Below are 20,508 nucleotides of genomic sequence, written 5' to 3' on the forward strand. Positions count from 1 at the left end.
TGTCACAATTTGCAAGGAGCTTCTTTTGTCTAAGTTGGTATAAAGATGTGTTATTGACCCGCTGGCGAGAAGCTGCTTTTATATAGGGCGCACCTGCTTGGTATGGCTCCTGTGTTTGCTACTGTATTAACAAGGGCTGCTTTGAGCGGCTACTGTGTGAAGCTACTTTGAAGAACTGCTTTGTCTAATGGCTCCTTAGTAGCAATGGCTACTTAGGCTACAATAAAGACTCTCTTATACACCTATGACTGCTCATACCTTCTCTGTTTAATACCCGGCGTCCATGAAGGTACAGTTCCTATCAGAGGAGGACCTGTGCACCCCATAGTTGGCAGAGTTGAGCAAGATGAAGGAGTAAGTACTCCCATATTTGGCGCTGTAAGCAGGATCAAGGAAGAACTTACTGCAGCAAACATCAACTTAGGAGCCAGGAGGTCACAGTTAAATTACGGTTGGGACACATGCCTAGGTTGTGGTCTCCATCCCCAGTAAGGGGTGTGCAGGAGGCAGCCGATGAATGATTCTCTCTTATCATTTATGTTTCTAGAAAACTAAAGATTTCAACAACAACAGAAAAACTGTTGAACTGATAAAGGAATTCAACAAAGTAGCAGGATACAAATTTAGCACACAACTAACAACAATCTGAAAAGGAAATTAAGAAAGCAATTATATTTACAATGGCATCTAAAAGAGGCCCTGCTGAGTCCTGTCGTCACTTCCCCCAGCTGATGCAGGGTGGCTATCCTCCACCAGAAGCCCTCACCGCAGGACCATGAACTCAGGTCTTGCAGGTCATTGCGGAACCAGTGGTGCTCAGCCCAGAGCCTGGACTCCTCGCCCCGCCCCTCCTCACCGGCCCCGCCCCTCCGCGCCAGGCCCCGCCCCTTCCATCCCGGTCCCGCCCCTCCCTGGCCCCGCCCCGTTCACAGAGTGTGTAGCCCGGAGCCGGGAGAGGTCTATTGCGCAAGCCCAGGGGGCCGGCTGCCAGACGCTCCGAGGCCTCGGCGGCGCGCCGGAGACCATGAGGCGGGGTATTCCGCGGGCTCCTTCCCGGAAGCGGAAGCCCGGGGGGCGGGCCAAGGGCGGTCGGGAGTCCGCGGCGGTTAATTCCTTTTATCGTTTGGTGTTGCTTCCTTCGGTCTGGTCTTCTCTGAGGCTGCAGGAGATGGTTAGGTCCGGATCCCGGCCGGGCCAGGTGAGGGCTGTGGACCTTGAGGCGTCCACGGTGCGGCGGGAGAGGGACTGAGGGGGGTTCTCGAGCTGGGGGAAGTGCAAAACTGTGACCCAAAAAAAGACAGCGCGCCGCATTACAAATGCTGGGAAGGAGGAGTGGGGGAGACGCCTGATTCCAACTTCGTAACAGCCGCTCTGTCCATAGGTGTCTTCTAGGCGTCGCCCTCCGGAGCGCTGGCTTTGGCGAGGCCCGGGTTCGGGTTCAGCCTCGGCCGCTGGGTCGGGGGACTTAAGCTCAGGACTTGGTTGCAGCAAATCCCGGTTCTCGGCTCTTCCACCCACTGCCGCTCGTAGTTGATCTTTCGTCACAATTGCTGGTATGTTACCAGTCGTTGAAAAAGTCGTCTAGTCGGTGTCACAGCCTTTAGCCTTACTCCTCTCAAATGCACATCCTCGTTGTAACTACGCGACTCTGCTTACAATCTGAGCCGGGAACACTTACTTTTCAAGATAAAATCTCAGTTCTTCAGCCCGAGACTGCATTTCTTACCAGCCCTGTCCCTGCATTGCCCAGCGCTGCCCACCTGTTCTGCAGAGCCCCGTGCGCCCGGGGCCTCCTGCTTCCCTCCCGCTTCCACGCCTGCGCGCTGTGTGCAGCCCAGATGCCCTTCTGTCTCTGCATCTCCGCTTCCCACCTCCTGCCCCTCAGCTCAGTGGCTACTTCTGGAAGCCTTGCCCAACACTCTCCCATCCTCATTGTTTGGGTGCCCCTGTGGCTCCCCTTTTGTGCTCTGTTCTAACCTTAAACCACTTTTCAGCTAGAGAAGTCGCTAATCTACCCGCCTCCTTACTGCACAATTCATGTCTACATCTTCAAGGCCCAGGACAGCACCTGACATGGAGTAGCTACTTCTCCTTAAATATATCCAGCCTTCCCCCTTCTTTTTGTTTTGGTCTTCCATCATTTATTAGCTCACCTATAATGCTGTTTTCCCCATGAATGTGAATCTTACCGTTTTTTTAAGACTTTCTCATGAGTACTTCCAGACCAGCCTCACCTTCATAGATCTTTCTCTTATATTAACTCAGAATATACCCAGTCAGCAAGAGGCAGTACCATGGTTTTGTAATCATAGTCACAGATTTAAATTCCTATTCTGCCACTACTGTTGTGATAGTAAGCAAAGCACTTTTTACTTTTCTGAGCCTCCTCTATAAAATAGGTATTAAATGTTGCCTCAAAGAATTGGGAAGATTAAGTCAAAGAATATGGTGAAACATCTATCTCAGACTTGGCATAAATGTAACAAAATGTAGTCCCCTTTAAAACTTAGTTTACTACCATCTTAATGATAGCAATAGCAGCTAAATTTAGATAGCGATGTGGTAGGTACTATTGCAAGTGCTTTTATGTATTACATATAATTTTTCATTTAATCTTCACAATAGCCTTAGGAGGTAGGTACTGTTATCGTCCCCATTTTATAGATGAGGAAATTGAGGGATGGAATCAATAATTTCCCTGCAGTTACACCCGTGGTTAGCAGTGGAGACAGGATTCAGACCCATAGAGCTGGGCCGAGTCCATTCTTTTAAACATTACACTATCCTGAGAAGGTGTAAGGCTGAAAAAGCCACCTTTCTGAAATTTAGGTTTCCACCTCTTACAAATAATATCAGCTCTCAGGGTGTGGATTAATTGGAAATGAAAATCTCTAAATCATTACAAAAATGTAAGTTTATCTTGCACTGGTTGGTAGGAAGTAGGACTTATATTTTTCTCAAATAGCAGAGTAAAAAGTGGAAGAAAATGTGAGGTAAAACATATTCTCTTGTGCATTGTGATTTGGGGTATTCAGTTTGGAGAGCGCTTTTACAATTTGTATCAAGGGCCATTGAACAACAAATAGCCTTTCATCAAATAAGCTTTTAAAAAAATCTTCACCCGAGAATATGTTTTTTTATCAGTTTTAGAGAGGAAGGGAGAGAGAAAAACATCGATTGGTTGGCTTCCACAGGCACTCTGACCAGGGATCAAACCCTCAACCTAGGTATGTGCCCTGACCAGGAATCTAACCTGCAACCTTTTGGTGTAGGGGACGATGCTCCAACCAACTCAGCCACCTGACAAGGGCTAATTAAGCTTTTAATCCGGAATATGAAAAGGCTATTTTCAGTATATGGAAAGATTTATTTCAGGTTCATTTTTAAATTGTGGAAAACAAAAAGCAAACCAAGGACATATCATATTACTTGCACTCAAGGAAATACTATGTATCCATTAAAAAATTTTGAAGACTATGTTAATATGGAAAAGATTTAAAAATAAAAACACAAGATTCAAAATTACAACTATCAAGTCATGATGACTAAGTAAATAATCTTATGAAAAAAGATTGGAAGCCGCAGTAGCAAAGAGCACATCTAGTGCCTAAATCTTGGTTTCTAAATACCATTGTCCATTAAAAGGAACCACAGCTTCTTGGAGAAATGGTCAATTCCATTGGAGAAATGGTCAATACAAGAGCTGAGATAGGGAAATCATAAGATAAGCAGAGCAAAGGGAATAATTAACAGTGAAAGCACAACTTAAAGACTGGGGAAATACATTTGTAAGACCTATATCTGATAAAGGGTTAATATCCACAATATAAACGGACTCCTGAAACTCAAAAATATAAAGAAAAACACAACCTAATTTTCAAAAGGGCAAAGAACTTGTGAATATTAATTATAGACATACAAATGGCCAACAGATATGAAAAGATGGTCATCAGTAATCATCAGGGAAATGCAAATCAAAATCACAGTTAGGATCTCTATTATATATATATATGAAACCCAAACAGGAAATAAGTATTGGTGAGGATGTGGAGAAATTGGAACCCTTGTATGTTGTTGGTGGACATGTAAAGGGTACTGCTGCTGTGAAAAACTGAAGGTTTCTTAGAAAAATTAATCCCACCTTGGGTGTCCAAAAGAAAAACAATCTTGAAGTGGTATTTGCATTCCCATGTTCACTGCAGCATTATTCATAATAGCTAAGGTGTGGTAACAACCTAAATGTCCATTGATGGATGAATGGATAAAGAAATATTATTCAGCTTTTAAAAAACAGAAAATTCTGCCATATGCGACATAGATGAATCTTGATATTATGCAAAGTGAAAGAAGCCAATCACAGAAGGACAAATATCACATTCCACTTATATAAGTTATCTAAGATAGTCAAACTCATAGAAGTAGAGGAGAATGGTAGTTGCTAGGGGCTGGAGTGAGGAGGAAGTGGGAGTATCTTTTTAGTAAGTGTAAGGTTTCAGTTATGCAAGATGAATAAGTTCTAGAGATGTGCTATACAACATCTATATATATAAAAGCCTAATATGCAAATTGTCCCCTTGGGAGTTTGACTGGGAGACTAGAAGTTCAATGCTCGCTATGACGTCCGTTGACCACCAGGGGGTGGTGTGGAAATAAAGAAGGCCCTGGCTGGCAGCTGGGGATGGGACGCCCCAGCTGGCAGCCAGAAGGAAGGCCCTGATCAGCCCTGATCTCCGGCCAGGCCTAGTGACCCTCCCCGTGCACGAATTTTGTGTGCACAGGGCCTCTAGTCATGTCTATAATCAACAATACTGTGTTGTACATTTAAACATTTGTTAAGAGGTTAGACCTCATGCTATGTTCTTACCACAATTAAAAATTAAAAAATTAGCCCAGAGCCAGTTTGAAGAGACTCATACTAAGAGAATCTGGGACAATTTGAGCATCAAAATAATAATAGTGGACATAACCTATTGAATACAATAGGAATCAACTAGTCTATAGTAACAAATAAATGAAGAAGGAAAAGTGCTTCAGTAAAGGCAAATGCCAATTAATGTAGAAGGAATGATGTAAGTTAGAAAAATCACTGTTTGGCAAGCATTTGATTTAAGGCAAGAATCATCAATGGATACTAAAACTACTGAGCAAATGTTTGATGAATAGGATGTCTGCATGATCTAAAGTATCTCCTCACAAGATGCTTAATATTTACAAAGGTAAAAAAGTAACCTTACAGTCCAGACGTTGTGGCTCAGTGGTTGAGTGTGGAACTAGAGAACCAGGAGGTTACAGTTGATTCCCAGTCAGGGCACATGCCAGTGTTGCGGACTTGGTGTTAGTAACTTAGTCCCCAGTGCAGGGCATGCAAGATGCAGCCGATCAATGATTCTTTCATCACTGATGTTTCTATCTCTTCCTTTCCTATCCTCTCTGAAATAAATAAAAAATATATATTTTTTAAAAGTAACCTTACAATGAAAAACTTAGCAAGCACCATCTTTAGTACTCCAAGTTTATATCAGCAGTAATGGGACAGACTGACATCATGTGCCTACTCAGGCTGTATAGAGAAGGACATGGCATCCTTTTTGTGGTATTACTGCCAAAAATGCACAACCTGAGTCTAATAATGAGGAAACATCAGAAATGTCTAAATATCCAGAGGGACACTACCAAAGTAGCTGGTTTGTATTCTTTAAATATGTCAGGGCTGTAAAAGACAATGACAATTCAAGAAGCTATTTCAGACTAAAGGAGGCTAAAGACATATGACAACTTAATGCAACATATGATCCTGGATTGGACATAGACCAGATTTTTATAAAGGGCAGTATTGGGGTGATTAAATGTGAATAGCCTGTAGATTAGATTATAATATGGTATTATTGTTACTTTCCTGATTTTGATAATTATATTTTAGTTATATGAGAGTGACTTTGTTCTTTGGAAATCTTTAGGATTAAATATTTAACTATAAAGGGGTATGATGTCTGAAACTTACTCTGAAGTTACCTCAGACAATTTATATATATATTCTGAGATATGATAATTACTGTTGTAAGGTGTCTTAATTCTAGGTAATTTTCTTTGCTTGATTGTAATATAACCTCATGTATATTTTTTGGAGAAACACTATGTATGATCTTACAATTATGCCATACATTTATCTCAGTACTTTTGATTTTGAAAGATAATAATTGTGGTAGTTGTTTTGGACTTAGCAGACTCATGCTTTGGATTTTTATTATGGTTCTGGCTCAGGCACCAACATAGATAGACTTAAGAGAAAAACCCCAAGGATCTGCAGAGACCATTGGTTCTCACCGCTGGCTTTGTGACTCCATTGTATTCAGCTTATCTCAAGGAGAAATATAACTCTATCAATCCAACTTCTTCAGTGTGTTTTCAGTAGCATTCTTAGAAGGAAGGAGTACATATTCAAATAAATAAAAGAACATTATATAAATCCAGAAAGCTTAGTTACTGCTCAGAGCTATCTTGGGATGAAATATGTAAACATGTCAAGAAAAATCATAAATGTATACTGCCAACAGTGACTACACCTGAGTGGTGATATGAGGGAGTAAGTAAGGATTTAACCATGTCTTTTTAAAATTACATTTTAATAGAGATAATATATTTATCTGGTATAAAGTTGTCAAGCTATGAAAGGAGATCCATGCAAAGTCTCCCTTCCTGCTCTGTCCTCCAGATTCTTAGTTTCCCTCTACAGAGGCAACTACGATGAACTGTTTCATGTGTAACTCTCAAGATATTGGATGCATATAAAAACAAATGCATATTTTTTCTTATACACAAAAGGTAGCCCACTTACATTTTAATTAAAAAATTTAATAAAAACAGTATTGCTATATGACTTTAAAAAGAAAGATTGAGAGAATGAGATGTGGATAAAGAGGAATGGTAGTTTTTGTGTGCTGGCCTTGTCAGGCATTATAAAGAACTAGAGGCCTGGTGCCAAATTCGCACATGGGTGGGGTCTGGCCAGCCTGCCCTAAAGGGGTGTAGGGGGCCGACCGGGGGGCCGGGCTGGCCAGGGGGAGGGGCAGTGGGTGGTTGGACTGGCCCCGGCCCCTGGTCGAACTGGTCAAACTCCTGGTTGAGGCTATAATTTGCATATTAGGCTTTTATTATATAGGATGTGGATAAATAGAGTTATGGACTCTGCCCTATACTTAAATTACAGGCAGTCCTCGGGTTATGTCAGAGATCCGTTCCTACGGCTTGACGTAACTCAATTTTCGCTGTAAGTTGGAATCCACCTACATATGCTCCTACGTCACTCACGTGGAGCACATACACAGCAGTAATGAAGTGAAACAGTAAAAAAATTTAAAAGATAACAATTCCTGACCTTGTGGTAAATAGATAATAAAAAACATAAAGCACATATGTACATATGTCGAAATGACGGAACTTTTTTTTTTATAAATACTGTAAATGGGAGAAGGCGACATAACCACGAAATGACATAAGTCGAGTCCGACATAACGCAAGGCCTGCCTGTATATGTTTTGAAGAATTTGGGAAATGTAGAACATGTTCAGGGATTGAGTATAGTCCAACTTACTCTGGTTGGTTACAATCATAGTTCTTCACTTCAACTCACATAGACTTAAGGAACAAATACATATGTTGCTTGCTTGACATTTTATATAGAACAAATTGTGAGTTCAGTTGTAATTATGAGTTTTTAGAATATATCACATTTATGAAAAATTAGTATCATGGTATATTCAAAAATGGAATATTATTCCACCTTAAAAAGGTAGGAAATTTTGATACATACTGCAAAATGGATGAACCTTGAAGATGTATTAAGTGAAATAAGCCAGTCACAGAAGGACACAAATACTGTATGAGCTCTCTAAAGTAGTCAAATTCATAGAGACAGAGTATTGGCCAGGGCTTGAGGGGAGGAAGGGCTGGGAAGTTAATGTGTAATGGGTACAGAATTTCAGTTTGGGAAGGTGAAAAAGTTCTAGAGATGGATGATGGCAATGGTTGCACAACAGTATTAATGTACTTTATGCCACAGAACTATACATTTAGAAATGGCAAAAATGGTCAATTTTATGTTATGTTTTACCACAATAGAAAGGAAAAGAGTGATATTTCAGGTTTAGTCAAGACAGTATACTGAGAGTATAATAGAAAAATATTTGTGTTAACTACTATAATATAATACGTTATTTCATAGGTGTTATCTTCAGGAAAGCACACCGGACCTGCTAAATTAACAAATGGAAAGAAGCAGTAAGTACTTAAAGAAGCTTACAACTTCAGGAAATCTCGAGATTTTTCAGGTCTTTGGGCTGGACTAAATTTAACCTACCCTAGATAACTAGTGGGGTCTCTACCTTCACAAAACTCTAGGTAGGAACCATCCATATCTACCCATGTTGATCATTTTAATGTTTAACAGGCTTTACAATCTTCATAAAGTGCTATATAAATCCATCTTTTTACGTGGTTGGACAAGTTCTCTTATCCAACCTTTGCTTGAAAGAAAATGACTACTTATAATATATTATGGGGAAAAAGTTTGTGTATTATTTGTAAAAATATTAAACTTGTTTTCTAGGATCCATTTGAGAAAGCTATCACGTTCTAATGCAGATTCTGGCTATCCCATCTGTTCTGACTCAGAAAGTCAGGTAAGATTAAACTGAATCGATACATTGCACACTTTTAATTAGTCTTCAGGTAAAAGCTAACAAGTGGGGATAATAATTCAAAGGTAAAGTATTAATTGCCCTAAGGAAATATGAATGCTTTTACTTTAAAACATTTTCTACTAATACTAAATTGTTCCTAAAAGAAATTTTTAAACTATGCAATGTTTTCTTCTCCTGCATTAAAATTATATATAAATGTTTCCAAATGACTTTCTCCTTACAGACTGAATCCGTACAGGGGCTTGATGGCTGTGCTTCTTTGCTGCGGAACATTTTGAGAAATGAAGATTCAGGTTTTATTTATTAAATGCTTCTATTTTGATAATCTTTTCTCAATGAAGTAGTTCCCTTAATGCTTATGAATTTTTGTTTTAATTAATAGGTTCAGAAATAGTATATTCAGAAAATAGATGTAATCCCAGACCTTTAGAAGGCAAAAGACATGGATCTAAAAAGAAAGGACATGAAAATCATACTGTTCCTTCATTAGTCCGGAAAGAAATTTGTAAGTCTTTTTTTACTTTTTTTTTTTAATAAATCTTTATTGTTCAGTTTATTACAGTTGTTCCTCTTTTTTCCCCCCATAGCTTCCCTCCACCCAGTTCCCACCCCACCCTCTGCCCTTAGCCCCCACTGTCCTCATCCATAGGTGTAAGATTTTTGTCCAGTCTCTTCCCACACCCCCCACACTTCTTTCCCCCCTGAGAATTGTCAGTCCACTCACTTTCTATGCCCCTGATTCTATTATATTCATCAGTTTACTCTGTTCATCAGATTTTGTATTCACTTGATTTTTTAGATTCACTTGTTGATAGATATGTATTTGTTGTTCATAATTTGTATCTTTACCTTTTTCTTCTTCTTCCTCTTCTTAAAGAATACCTTTCAGCATTTCATATAATACTGGTTTGGTGGTGGTGAACTCCTTTAGCTTTTTCTTATCAGTGAAGCTCTTTATCTGACCTTCAATTCTGAATAATAGCTTTGCTGGATAAAGTAATCTTGGATGTAGGTACTTGGTGTTCATCACTTTGAATATTTCTTGCCACTCCCTTCTGGCCTGCATAGTTTCTGTTGAGAAATCAGCTGACAATCGTATGGGTACTCCCTTGTAGGTAACTGACTTTTTTTCTCTTACTGCTTTTAAGATTCTCTCTTTGTCTTTAGCCCTTGGCATTTTAATTATGATGTGTCTTGGTGTGGTCCTCTTTGGATTCCTTTTGTTTGGGGTTCTCTGTGCTTCCTGGACTTGTAAGTCTATTTCTTTCACCAGATAGGGGAAGTTTTCTGTCATTATTTCTTCAAATAGGTTTTCAATATCTTGCTCTCTCTCTTCTTCTGGCACCCCTATAATTCGGATGTTGGTACGCTTGAAGTTGTCCCAAGGGCTCCTTACACTATCTTGATATTTTTGGATTCTTTTTCTTTTTGCTTTTCTGGTTGGGTGTTTTTTACTTCTTCGTATTTCAAATCTTTGACTAGATTCTTGGGATCCTCTTGTCTATTGTTGGATCTCTGTATATTATTCTTTATTTCAGTCAGTGTATGCTTAATTTCTAGTTGGTCCTTTTTCATATCCTCAAGGGTCTCACTAAATTTATCGGCGGCTTCTAGAAAATTCTTGAAAAACCTTATAACCGTGGTTTTGAACTCTATATCCAGTCGTTTGCTTTCCTCCATTTCTGTCATTTGTGACCTGTTTCTTTGTCTCCGCATTTTTTATGCTTTCCTGTGTTGATAGAGTGGCTTTGTGTGCTAGGTGTCCTATAGGGCCCAGTGGCTCAGCCTCCCCAGTTACCTGAGGTGGACACTCTTGGTGCACCCCTTTGTGGGCTTTGTGCACAGTCTTGTTGTAGTTAAGCCTTGATTGTTGTAGGTATCACTGGGAGGAATTGACCTCCAGGCCAATTGGCAGTGAGAATCAGCTGTGTCTGCAGTGGGAGAACTTCTGTGCTGAAGACACTCTTCTGGGGCAAGACTTGCTTCAGTGGGGCTTTGGTGCTCACTGAGTCTGCCCCCTGAGTGTGTCCCTTATGGATCTGAGGAGTTGTAATCTGGATGGTCCCACTCTGACCACTGGGTACACAGGCTCTTGGATCTCTAAGGAGGTGCTAATTTAGTCTCTGCCTGAGGCTACCCAGCAGGAGCTATGGAGAGATCTGCAGGTTCCTCTTCCTTGTTTGGGTTTTGGAGGTGCCCAGATGAGGCCCAGCTGTGAAGCAATGCAAGCTGCTGTGGGGCCTTGGGCCTTCTTTTGGATGTTCTGGGTCTTTCTGACCCAGCTGCAGTTTGTTAGGTAATTTTAGATCTCAAAGGGCCAGCCCATTCATATGCAAAAGCCTCTGCACACGGCTTGGTTGGGGCGGGGTCTCAGGGAATCAATAGGGTGGAGCAAACAGCTATGGCTGATCCTCAGTCCTGCCCTAAGAGGCCCCGCATCTCAGTGTTCCTCAGTATTCGCTGCAAGCACCTCTGAGAGAAAGCCGCCTTCGAGTTCCGCCCGCTGCCAGACAGTCCAGTTTCTCCCCGTATGAGTCTGGGTCCCCAGAGGCTCTCCCGGAACTGAAGTCAGGGCCTTTGGGAACTTGTGCCTCCCTCCCGATTGCAAAAGACACCGGCGTCCTCAGTTGCCAGCCCTTTTCCACGCGCGCTCGAGCCTCTGTACCTCTGCACTTTACTTCTGCACCTCTTCTGAGTCTCAGTGTGCTTTTCTCTTTCCTTCTAGTTGTAGAATTTCCACTCAGCCAGCCTTCCTGTGGTTCTGGATGATGTCTGCTTTGTCTTTTAGTTGTATTTTTGAAGTGGTTGTGCGAGGCAGCAATTTCAGGTGTTTACCTATGCCGCCATCTTGGTTTCTCCTTTTTTTACTTTTTTATTTAAATATAATACTTAATTCTGAGGGTTTAATAAATTATCAGGATTATGCAATTGGTCTTCCAATTTAATAATATGTTGGTGTGTGTGTGCTTATGCCTCTCTTTCTCTATTCAGCTTCTAATTGCTAAGTAGTTACTTTGTTTACCATCATGTTCCCAGGAAGTAAAGTAGATAAGTGACTGAGTTTTGTAGGAGAAAAGATTAAAACTCAGAATGATATTTGGGAGGTATGTAGAGTTATCTTTGTTCTCCTTGCCACTTGTTTTCATAGATAATATTGGTTGGGCTACATTAAGTGTATACTTACTATTTTTAAATTGTTATGTATGTATATATCCTAGTAGATTTGGTAGCTCAACTTGTTGAGCTGCACTGTTAGAATACATGGTACATAAGAAGGTAAAATTCCAAGTTGGGTAGATATGTAAGGAGAGAGAGCCTGTCACTGATTGACAATGAATGTAGGCAAGGATATTTTATGCCCTCACAGTTAACTTGCTGACTTAATTAAGTGTAATAATTCAGCAAACAGCTTAGAATAAGCAAGTTTTGCTTATGTTGTCTCTTGGAGACTTAACCGTTTGAGTCCCAACCAGCGTGATCGGGCTGCTGAGATTTTATGTCGAGAAAACATACGATTCGTTTGAGTCCCAGGGGGTATTGAAAAAACACTGTCGAAGAATCCCAAACAGCGCAACCGCGCTTTCTCTAAATGAGTACGAAAAGACCCAAACAGCGTGATAGCGCTTGTTTTATTTTATGTCGAGAAATACCACTGCTTGGGACTCAAACGGATATAGAACAAGATAGCCCCAAAATAGAGATGATGTCCATAATGGGAATTCAGATGGACAAGAATGGGACTAGCTAGTTCCACTGCTCAGGTGGGCCAGCTCAGTGTTAGCACAGCAGTGCATGCTGAGATTCAGCTCAGGCAAGGGGTGAACTTTAGAAAATCATCTACAGCAGTAGTCCTGGATATTAACAGATCAGGATCTAGGCAAAGAGGCTGAGCAAATGAGGTGAGAGCATGCATAGGACTAGAGGTTGATGTTCCATATGGCCCCTGAGTCAGAGAACTAAGGCAGAGGAAACAACCTACTAACCCAGTGATGGCAAACCTTTTGAGCTCGGCGTGTCAGCATTTTGTAAAACCCTAACTTAATTCTGGTACCGTGTCACATATAGAAATTTTTTGATATTTGCAACCATAGTAAAACAAAGACTTATATTTTTGATATTTGTTTTATATATTCAAATGCCATTTAACAAAGAAAAATCAACCAAAAAAATGAGTTTGCGTGTCACCTCTGATACGCGTGTCATAGGTTTGCCATCACTGTACTAACCCATGTTGGAGGCCAGTCATATTTAGCCTCACATTATCTTGACCTGCACTGGTCAGGGTGGTAGTCACTAACCATTGAGTGTTTGAAGTATGGCTAGTACAGCAAAGGAGCTGAATCATAAATTTTTTAAATTTTAATTAAAAATGTTTTTTAATTTTAATTAATTTAAACTTGGGAACTGTTATTTGATCCAGTTATTAGAAACATTTAAGTATGTTTGGAATAACATGAGTACATGAACCTACTTTTTCAACTGAAAATGTTATTAAAACAAAATACAGAGCAAGTATTTCTGATGAAAATTTAGCATCCAGATTGAGGTGTGCTTTGTATAAAATACACACCAGGTTTAGAAGATTTAATACAAAAAAATAAAATAACTTTTAAAATTAATTGCATGTTGAAATGGTAATATTTTGGATATACTGATTTGAATAAAACATGAAAATTAATGTTACCTATTTTTGCTTTTTTAATATAACTACTGGAAAACTTTAAATTGCACATATGGTTTATATTATATTTTTATTGGTCAGTATTGGTCTAAACAAGGGGTGGGGAAACCTTTTTAAAAATATATATTTTTTATTGATTTCAGTGAGAGAAAGGGAGAGAGAGAGATAGAAACATCAATGACAAGAAAGAATCATTGATTGGCTGCCTCCTGCACAGCCCCTACTGGGGACCAAACCCACAACCTGGGCATGTGACCTCCTGGTTCATGGGTGGGTGCTTAACCACTGAGCAACACCGGCCAGGTGTGATGGGGAACCTTTTTTCTGCCAAGGTCCATTTGGATATTTGTAACATCACACTTGGGCCATACAAAATTATTCACTTAAAAATTAGCCTGCTCTATTTGGTCAAACATTTAATTAACTCACCCCTAATGCCTTGGCAGGGCCAGACCAACTGATTAGGCCCACGGGCCAGACATTCCCCATCCCTGATCTAAACCAATGCTGACCAGTACTATAGCCAGTTTTATTTTATAAATAATGTTTACTTATTTTATTTATTTTGTAAATTTTTGTCAGAGCACAGCCATGCTAATTCATGTATGTATTTTCTATGACTGCTTCTGTGCTGTAATGGCAGAGTTGAGTAGTTGTGACATAGAGTCCACCTGGGCTGCTAAGCCTAAAATATTTATCCACTAGCCTTTTAAGAAAAAGTGTGCTAACCCTGTTCTAAACTCTTAAAGCAGAGGCCTATGTATTACGGCCCAGTGGACAAAGAAAAGATTGGTAGAACCAACTGCCTATTCCTCCAGTGTCCTACTTTTTTCTTAAGGCAGGTTATTTCTTGTCCAGGGCACCCTTCTTCAAGGAACTCTCATTTGGAATGTACATGGATGACAGTAGTGGTGCTATGGTAGCAACTTGGATCCCAGTTTAACTACTTGTTACTCAGAGTTCCAGCAGGAAACAGATGGCAACACTTAAGATAACAAGAAGGGTTTATTTTAAAAAAAAATCATTACAAAGGTGTAAGTGGGGTATAGGAAATCCACAAAGGATTGTACCAGCCTAGTGCCAGCAGCAGCAGAACTGTTATCATCTGTGGGCCTTAAAGGGATGAGGTGTTGGAGAGGTTACTGGGACTCAGAAAGAGATACTGTTGCATAGGGTAGGCCAGTGGTTGGCAAACTCATTAGTCAACAGAGCCAAATATCAACAGTACAACGATTGAAATTTCTTTTGAGAGCCAAATTTTTTAAACTTAAACTATATAGGTAGGTACATTGTTATGAACCTAATTAGGGTACTCCTAAGGCTTAGGAAGAGCCACACTCAAGGGACCAAAAAGCCGCATGTGGCTCTCGAGCCGCAGTTTGCCGACCACGGGGGTAGGCCATCTTGATAAGAGAAGAGCAGTGAGCTTCTTTTAGGAACAAAGCCAGCCCAAGATGACTTCACACAGTTGGAATAAACATTCTGCTTTCTTTCTTTGATAATATCAAGAATTCTGTTGGATCAAACTCAACTTGATTTTTATTCTTACAAGCCAATAAGTTAGTCTTACTATGTCACAGATACTGGCAGGAGACACAAGACTCCTGGGTCAGAGACAAAGGAGTTTATTATTCATACCACAGCAAGCAGTGTGTTTATCAGCTTATTTGTTTGGTTCCACTTCGCCATCCATTCCCAGGGAGGAAATGTGATGGACCCAGATGGATGTTGCACATGCTGAGGGTTTAAGTTTCAACTGAGAACACTGATTTCATTGCTTTGGGTAATAAGAAGTAAGCAAGCCTGTACTTGTCTCAGGGGTAAACATTACCTTAACCCTCAAGGTTGCTCTAAGTTTCAACCTTAGAAATGGCCCAGGTAAAGAGCTTAAGGTCAAGGCCTACTTTCTTGGTATACCCAGCAAGACATGTAGGAGCAGAAGAGACTCATGAAGGACTGTCTCTTAACAGTGTAATACATATATAGATCAGCAGCTTAGGGAGAGCAGTGTGGAGATTAGCAGAGGATGGATTTGGACGAGCAGATGAGAGATATCTTGCAATCTGGGTCCCAAGCATTAAATTCATATTTGGATTAGAGTCAAATCAGCAGTTCTGACCTATGATCAGATTACAATATTTTTATTGTCCTTTCCCCTGTCCTTTTGTCATCAGAAGGTAGTACCTACTTCCCATAGGATAATAGGGCAATATTAGAAATTAGTTCTCATTGACTTATTTACTCCTAAGGTTGACTCATTAGGAGCAGAAACATCCTTTCCTTTAGGTCAATACTCCCATCTTTTCTAGTTTACCAAACTGCAGCACTATCTAGAAAGGATATATTTTTTGTGTGTGGTTTCAGCTGTTAATACTCTGTTATCACAGTGCTCAATAGCACACAAAAACCATGCTCTCAGTACTTGCTCTTTTCCATCTCTCCACAAGTGAGGTAAATTATAAATAGAATTTTAAGGAATTTGTTAGAGTATGTTAACTAGTATATATCTATAATTTTAATTTTAACATGCATTATCTTACTATTGGAGGTATGGCACCATATGTGTTTTCTGCCTGGGACCTGTCAGTTCATTTAGTGTCTATGGAGTCGAGCTTGCCTAACTTAATGTATCCTAGGAGTAAAGAGGCAGAGAGGCAGTTCCAGAAGTGCATCGAGCTTACTTTTAGAGTACTCCTGACAGTTAAAGAAAAAACATCTAAATATATAAAAGGCTAATATGCTAAGTGTCCAGCCATCTGGGTAATGACATCATGTAGCAATGCCTGGCTTCTTCTCCCTAATGACTAGCCTCCTTGCAGTTTCTTTAGCCCAGGAACACAACTTGCTTGATAACCAGGTGGAAACACTTTACACTGTAATCAAATGTCTGTGAAGCGTTTTCCCGTGCCTCATCTCATTTGATCTCACAGAAGTCCTGGAGTAGGTAGATACAAGACTCGGTGGAATCCTGTTTTCTTTACATTAGCTGGAAAACGGAGATTTAGAAAGCTTAGACACTTGACCCGACTGACAAGAAGTAAGAAATGGTGGACCTTGAAAATGACTTCAGTTTTTCTCACTGTGCAGAATATAGTCAAACACTGCTGCAGTTAAATATTTTACCCTTTGTTCTCCCTGCGTGATCTACAATAATAATCTGCTTTGTGTTGATATTTCCTGCTGTGTTGCTGACAATTACCTGAAAGATAAGTTGGGGTGCTTCACTGGGCTGGAAAAAGTTTAGCTAAATCAGAAAGTAGGTCTAATTAAGCAAGTTTATTCTATATCTATAAAAAGCTAAGTTGACTCGTGCATGCATGATACATATAAAGCTCTCGCTGGTGTCAATCTCTCACTGGTGCCAAATGCACATGTGTGTTTTGATCTGTCATTGTCGGTCATGAATTTGGTTGACATTCTATTATAAAGAAAGGGTGAATAGTGATATTAAAATATTTCTTCTAATTAATTTCCTTTCAATGTGCACGAATTCGTGCACTGGGCCACTAGTTTTTTAATCAGTTTTTTTACATTTGATAACTGTTGAATACTGTAGGCACATGACTCTGCTTTCAGTAACCTACATATATTGCTGCTCTCACCTTGGAGAAATAAATCACTACAGACAGAATACTTTCAGCATTGATTGCCTCCATCTAGGCTAGGTGTTCTTTACATATTTCAAATTATAATAGGCATCCAGCAGTTCTTATCTGCAGTAGATGTTTGTTCTGTATTTGGCTGGCAGGAAGTATCTCACCTGTCAGGCAGTGTGTATACCCAAGGAGCAGTGCTGTACAGCAGTTGGAATTCAAAGACTAAAAAAGTTTTGAGGACTGAGTAAATAAATGTATCCCTGTCATGATTCTAGTTATCAACGGACACCAATTAGACATATTGCCATCCTAATCTATTAGGTAAAGTTTTCATGTAGGTGCTTGGGTGTGATGAACAAGAGCAAGAAAATATGCTTGTGAAGTAACAGGTGATGGTTTTTTGTTCATTTTAAAATTGTATAGTAGTATAAATGCAGTCTTTCTTATATCCATTTTTTGTTTTTAACTTGTTTTGGATAATTTGCTTTAAGATTTTTTTCTCAAATATAAATCTTCATTATCAGCAGAGTTTCATATGGACTGAGTTAATAGAGGAGCAAAGTAAGTCATTTTAATTATAAGACTTCGATTTTTAAGAAATGTTTGAAGCTCATTAATTTATGTTGGATGATGACATCTGCTGGGAGACGTGTAATATTGTAGCTCATCTTTATCACAAATTGTGAAAACCACCCCTTGAAAAGAAGGTGAATGAGAGCCTGGACCTGTGAGTGTGAAATCTGAGAATTCCTCAAACCAGACAATTCTTATCTTAAATGAGGCCAAAGGAAATCCAAGAGCAAAGAGAGACCCACGAATTAAGACGAAAGAAAGAGCTATGTGCTGGATGGGCTGACTCTGATCTCACCCTCCATCATTTTAGATTTCAAAGTTAAAATATATCAGAGGATACTTTTATGTTTGATTTATAATAAAATTATATTTTCAGTAAGAAATATTTCTCACAGAAATGTTAATTAACCAATTTTGTTGTGGATTATTTATTCAGATAATAAAGAATAACTATTATTGCTTAGAGTAGGCAGACATACTTAGAGGTTTATTATTGATATCAGATGGGAAATTTGTGAAATATTTACTTGTTTGTATTAAGATTTTGCACCCATTTGGCAATATAGGTAATATTTATTGAGTTCTTAAAATGTGCTAGACATGGATACTTTACAAGTATTATCTCATTTACTTCTTAACATAACCTTATAAAGTAGATGATACTTTTGTTATCATTTTTCTGATGAGGAATAGGTCAGGTTAAGTAATTTGCCATAAGTTACTCAGCTAATTCATGTTAGTGTATATTCACAGGAATAGATCATCTCAAAAGGAGGCATATCCCAAGTCAAAATGGAACTCTCTAATATCTCCAACCATTTTCATAGTCAAATTTTAACTTTGTAGTTTTTTCCTTTAACATTTTTTTCTCTCTTCATTGGTTATAGTATTTAATCTGCCTTAATTTTTTGCTTTTGCACATAAGTTTTATGCTTTTAGAAATGTTATTTTCAATACACTATATTTGTGTAATTCCATACCAGAAATTGAACTGTTTGATTCTTTAAACAATTAAGGGATAACTTTCATAAAGCATAAATCTTGATAAAGTTTTGTATGTGTATACTCCCATATAGTCACTTCCCAGGTGAAGATGTAGAACATTTTCAGCACCCTATCAGGCTCTTGCATCATCATTATCCTCACCATTACCTATCCCCTCATCCCCAGGTAACCACTTCTCTGACTTCCATCTCCATTAGATAGTTTTACCTATTTTTGAACTTCATATAAATGCAATTGTACACTGTGCAGTCTTGTGTCTGACATCTTTCATAAAATGTTATGTCTGTCAAATTCATATAAGTAGTTGTGTATATCAGTAATCTGTTCTTTTCCATTTCTATGTAGTATTCCATGATATAAATATACCACAGTTTATCCATTTCTATTATTCATGGCTATTGGGTGTTTTCAGTTTTTGGCTACTGCAAATGAAGCTATTTGTGCACATTATCATTATATACCTGGGATACAATTGCTGTGTCATAGAATATTTGTATATTTAGCTTTGGTAGGTACTGCAAAAAGCCATATATTTTTCTAAATGTATCTCGTACCCTAATAACCTGTGATCAACCAAGACCACAATCATTTCTGTTAATAGTCTTTTTTTAAAAATCTTTATTGTTGAGAGTATTACAGATGTTCCTCTTTTATTCCCCCATTGCCCTCCTACACCCGGTTCCCACCCCACCCCAGGTCTTCATCACCCTATTATCTGTGTCCATAGATAATGCATATATGCATATAGATTCTTTGGTTAATCTCTTCCCGCCCCTTCCCTCTGAGATTTGTCAGTCTGTTCCATGTTTCCATGCCTCAGGTTCTATTTTATTCATCGGTTTATTTTGTTCATTAGATTCCCTGTTTGTTTATTTTGGTTTTTAGATTCAATTGTTCATAGATATGTATTCATTGCCATTTTATTCTTCATATTTTTCATCTTTTCTTCTTTCTCTTCTTAAAGAATACCCTTCAACATGGTGATAAATTCATTTAGCTTTCTCTTGTCTGTGAAACTCTTTATTTGATCTTTAATATTAAATGACTAGAGGCCCAGGGCATGAAATTCATGCACGGATAGGGTCCCTAGCAGCTGCCAGCTGCTAGCCAGGGCCTCCCTTCCCCCGGTCTGCTGGCTGGAGGGCGGTGGTGGGGTCTGAAGAAAAGCTTCACAGGTGGCCTGACCAGGACCCGGGTGAAGGTCACCCCCTCTCCTCTCACAGGGAGATGTCAGCATGTTGGAACAGTACCAGACTTTGTAAGAACCACGTCACAGAGTCCCTGCTATGACTCTCTCCCCCTGCCACTCGTGAGCTCCTGATGTTCTGCTTTGTCATTTTGTGTTATTTAGGGGCACCATCTGCCTACAGGAGTCCCCACACAGTGACCACAACCCTGCTCACTCTCCAAGCCAAACTGGTCCTGGTGGACCAGTAAGTCTAGGATGGAGTTCCCTGGGTCAGCTGACTACCACCCTAGTGGAAGATGTAGCCTCCCCCTTTCTTGATGTGGATGAGGGCTTGGGGGGTGGGGGCAGAAGAAGGGAAGGTCACTCCCAGTGCCCCAAGCCAGTGGTTCTCCAGAGGAGAGCTTGTTATCTCGAAGGCTAGATTCAAACAGCGCAAGGGGCATGCTTCCCTGAGGCACTAGAGGAGCCATGCTCATCCCTTCCTGCTTCTGGTGGCTCCAGGTCTCCTTGGTTATGCCAGCATTGCTCCAGTGTCTGCTCTGTCTTCCCGTGGCCACTTCCATGGTTCTTTGCATCTCAGATCCCCTTCTCCTTTCCTTCCTCTCACATGAACACCAGTCATTGGATTTAGAGCCCACCCTACATCCCAAATGATCTCATCTCAGGGTGAGATCGTAATCTCATTCCCCCCTTTTTTAAAAATCTTTTTTGTTGAGAGTATTACATATGTTCCCCCTTCCCCCCCCTCCCCCCCATTGCCCTTCA

At 39.8% G+C, this 20,508-nt stretch overlaps 1 protein-coding gene across 2 annotated transcripts in view; it reads left to right on the forward strand.

The window, feature by feature from the left end:
- Positions 1-1,024: 1,024 nt before the first annotated feature.
- CCDC14 (coiled-coil domain containing 14) overlaps positions 1,025-20,508 on the forward strand; it is a 59,063-nt gene continuing 39,579 nt past the window's right edge. For both annotated transcript variants that reach the window (XM_006092847.3, XM_023757358.1), the window contains exons 1-5: positions 1,025-1,198; positions 8,222-8,277; positions 8,606-8,678; positions 8,923-8,992; positions 9,082-9,204. In XM_006092847.3, the coding sequence (XP_006092909.2) occupies positions 1,025-1,198; positions 8,222-8,277; positions 8,606-8,678; positions 8,923-8,992; positions 9,082-9,204 (496 nt within the window). The remainder of the gene's footprint in view (positions 1,199-8,221; positions 8,278-8,605; positions 8,679-8,922; positions 8,993-9,081; positions 9,205-20,508) is intronic.

Source organism: Myotis lucifugus, unplaced genomic scaffold (assembly GCF_000147115.1).
Source record: "Myotis lucifugus unplaced genomic scaffold, Myoluc2.0 scaffold_105, whole genome shotgun sequence".
Taxonomy (NCBI): Eukaryota; Metazoa; Chordata; class Mammalia; order Chiroptera; family Vespertilionidae; genus Myotis; species Myotis lucifugus.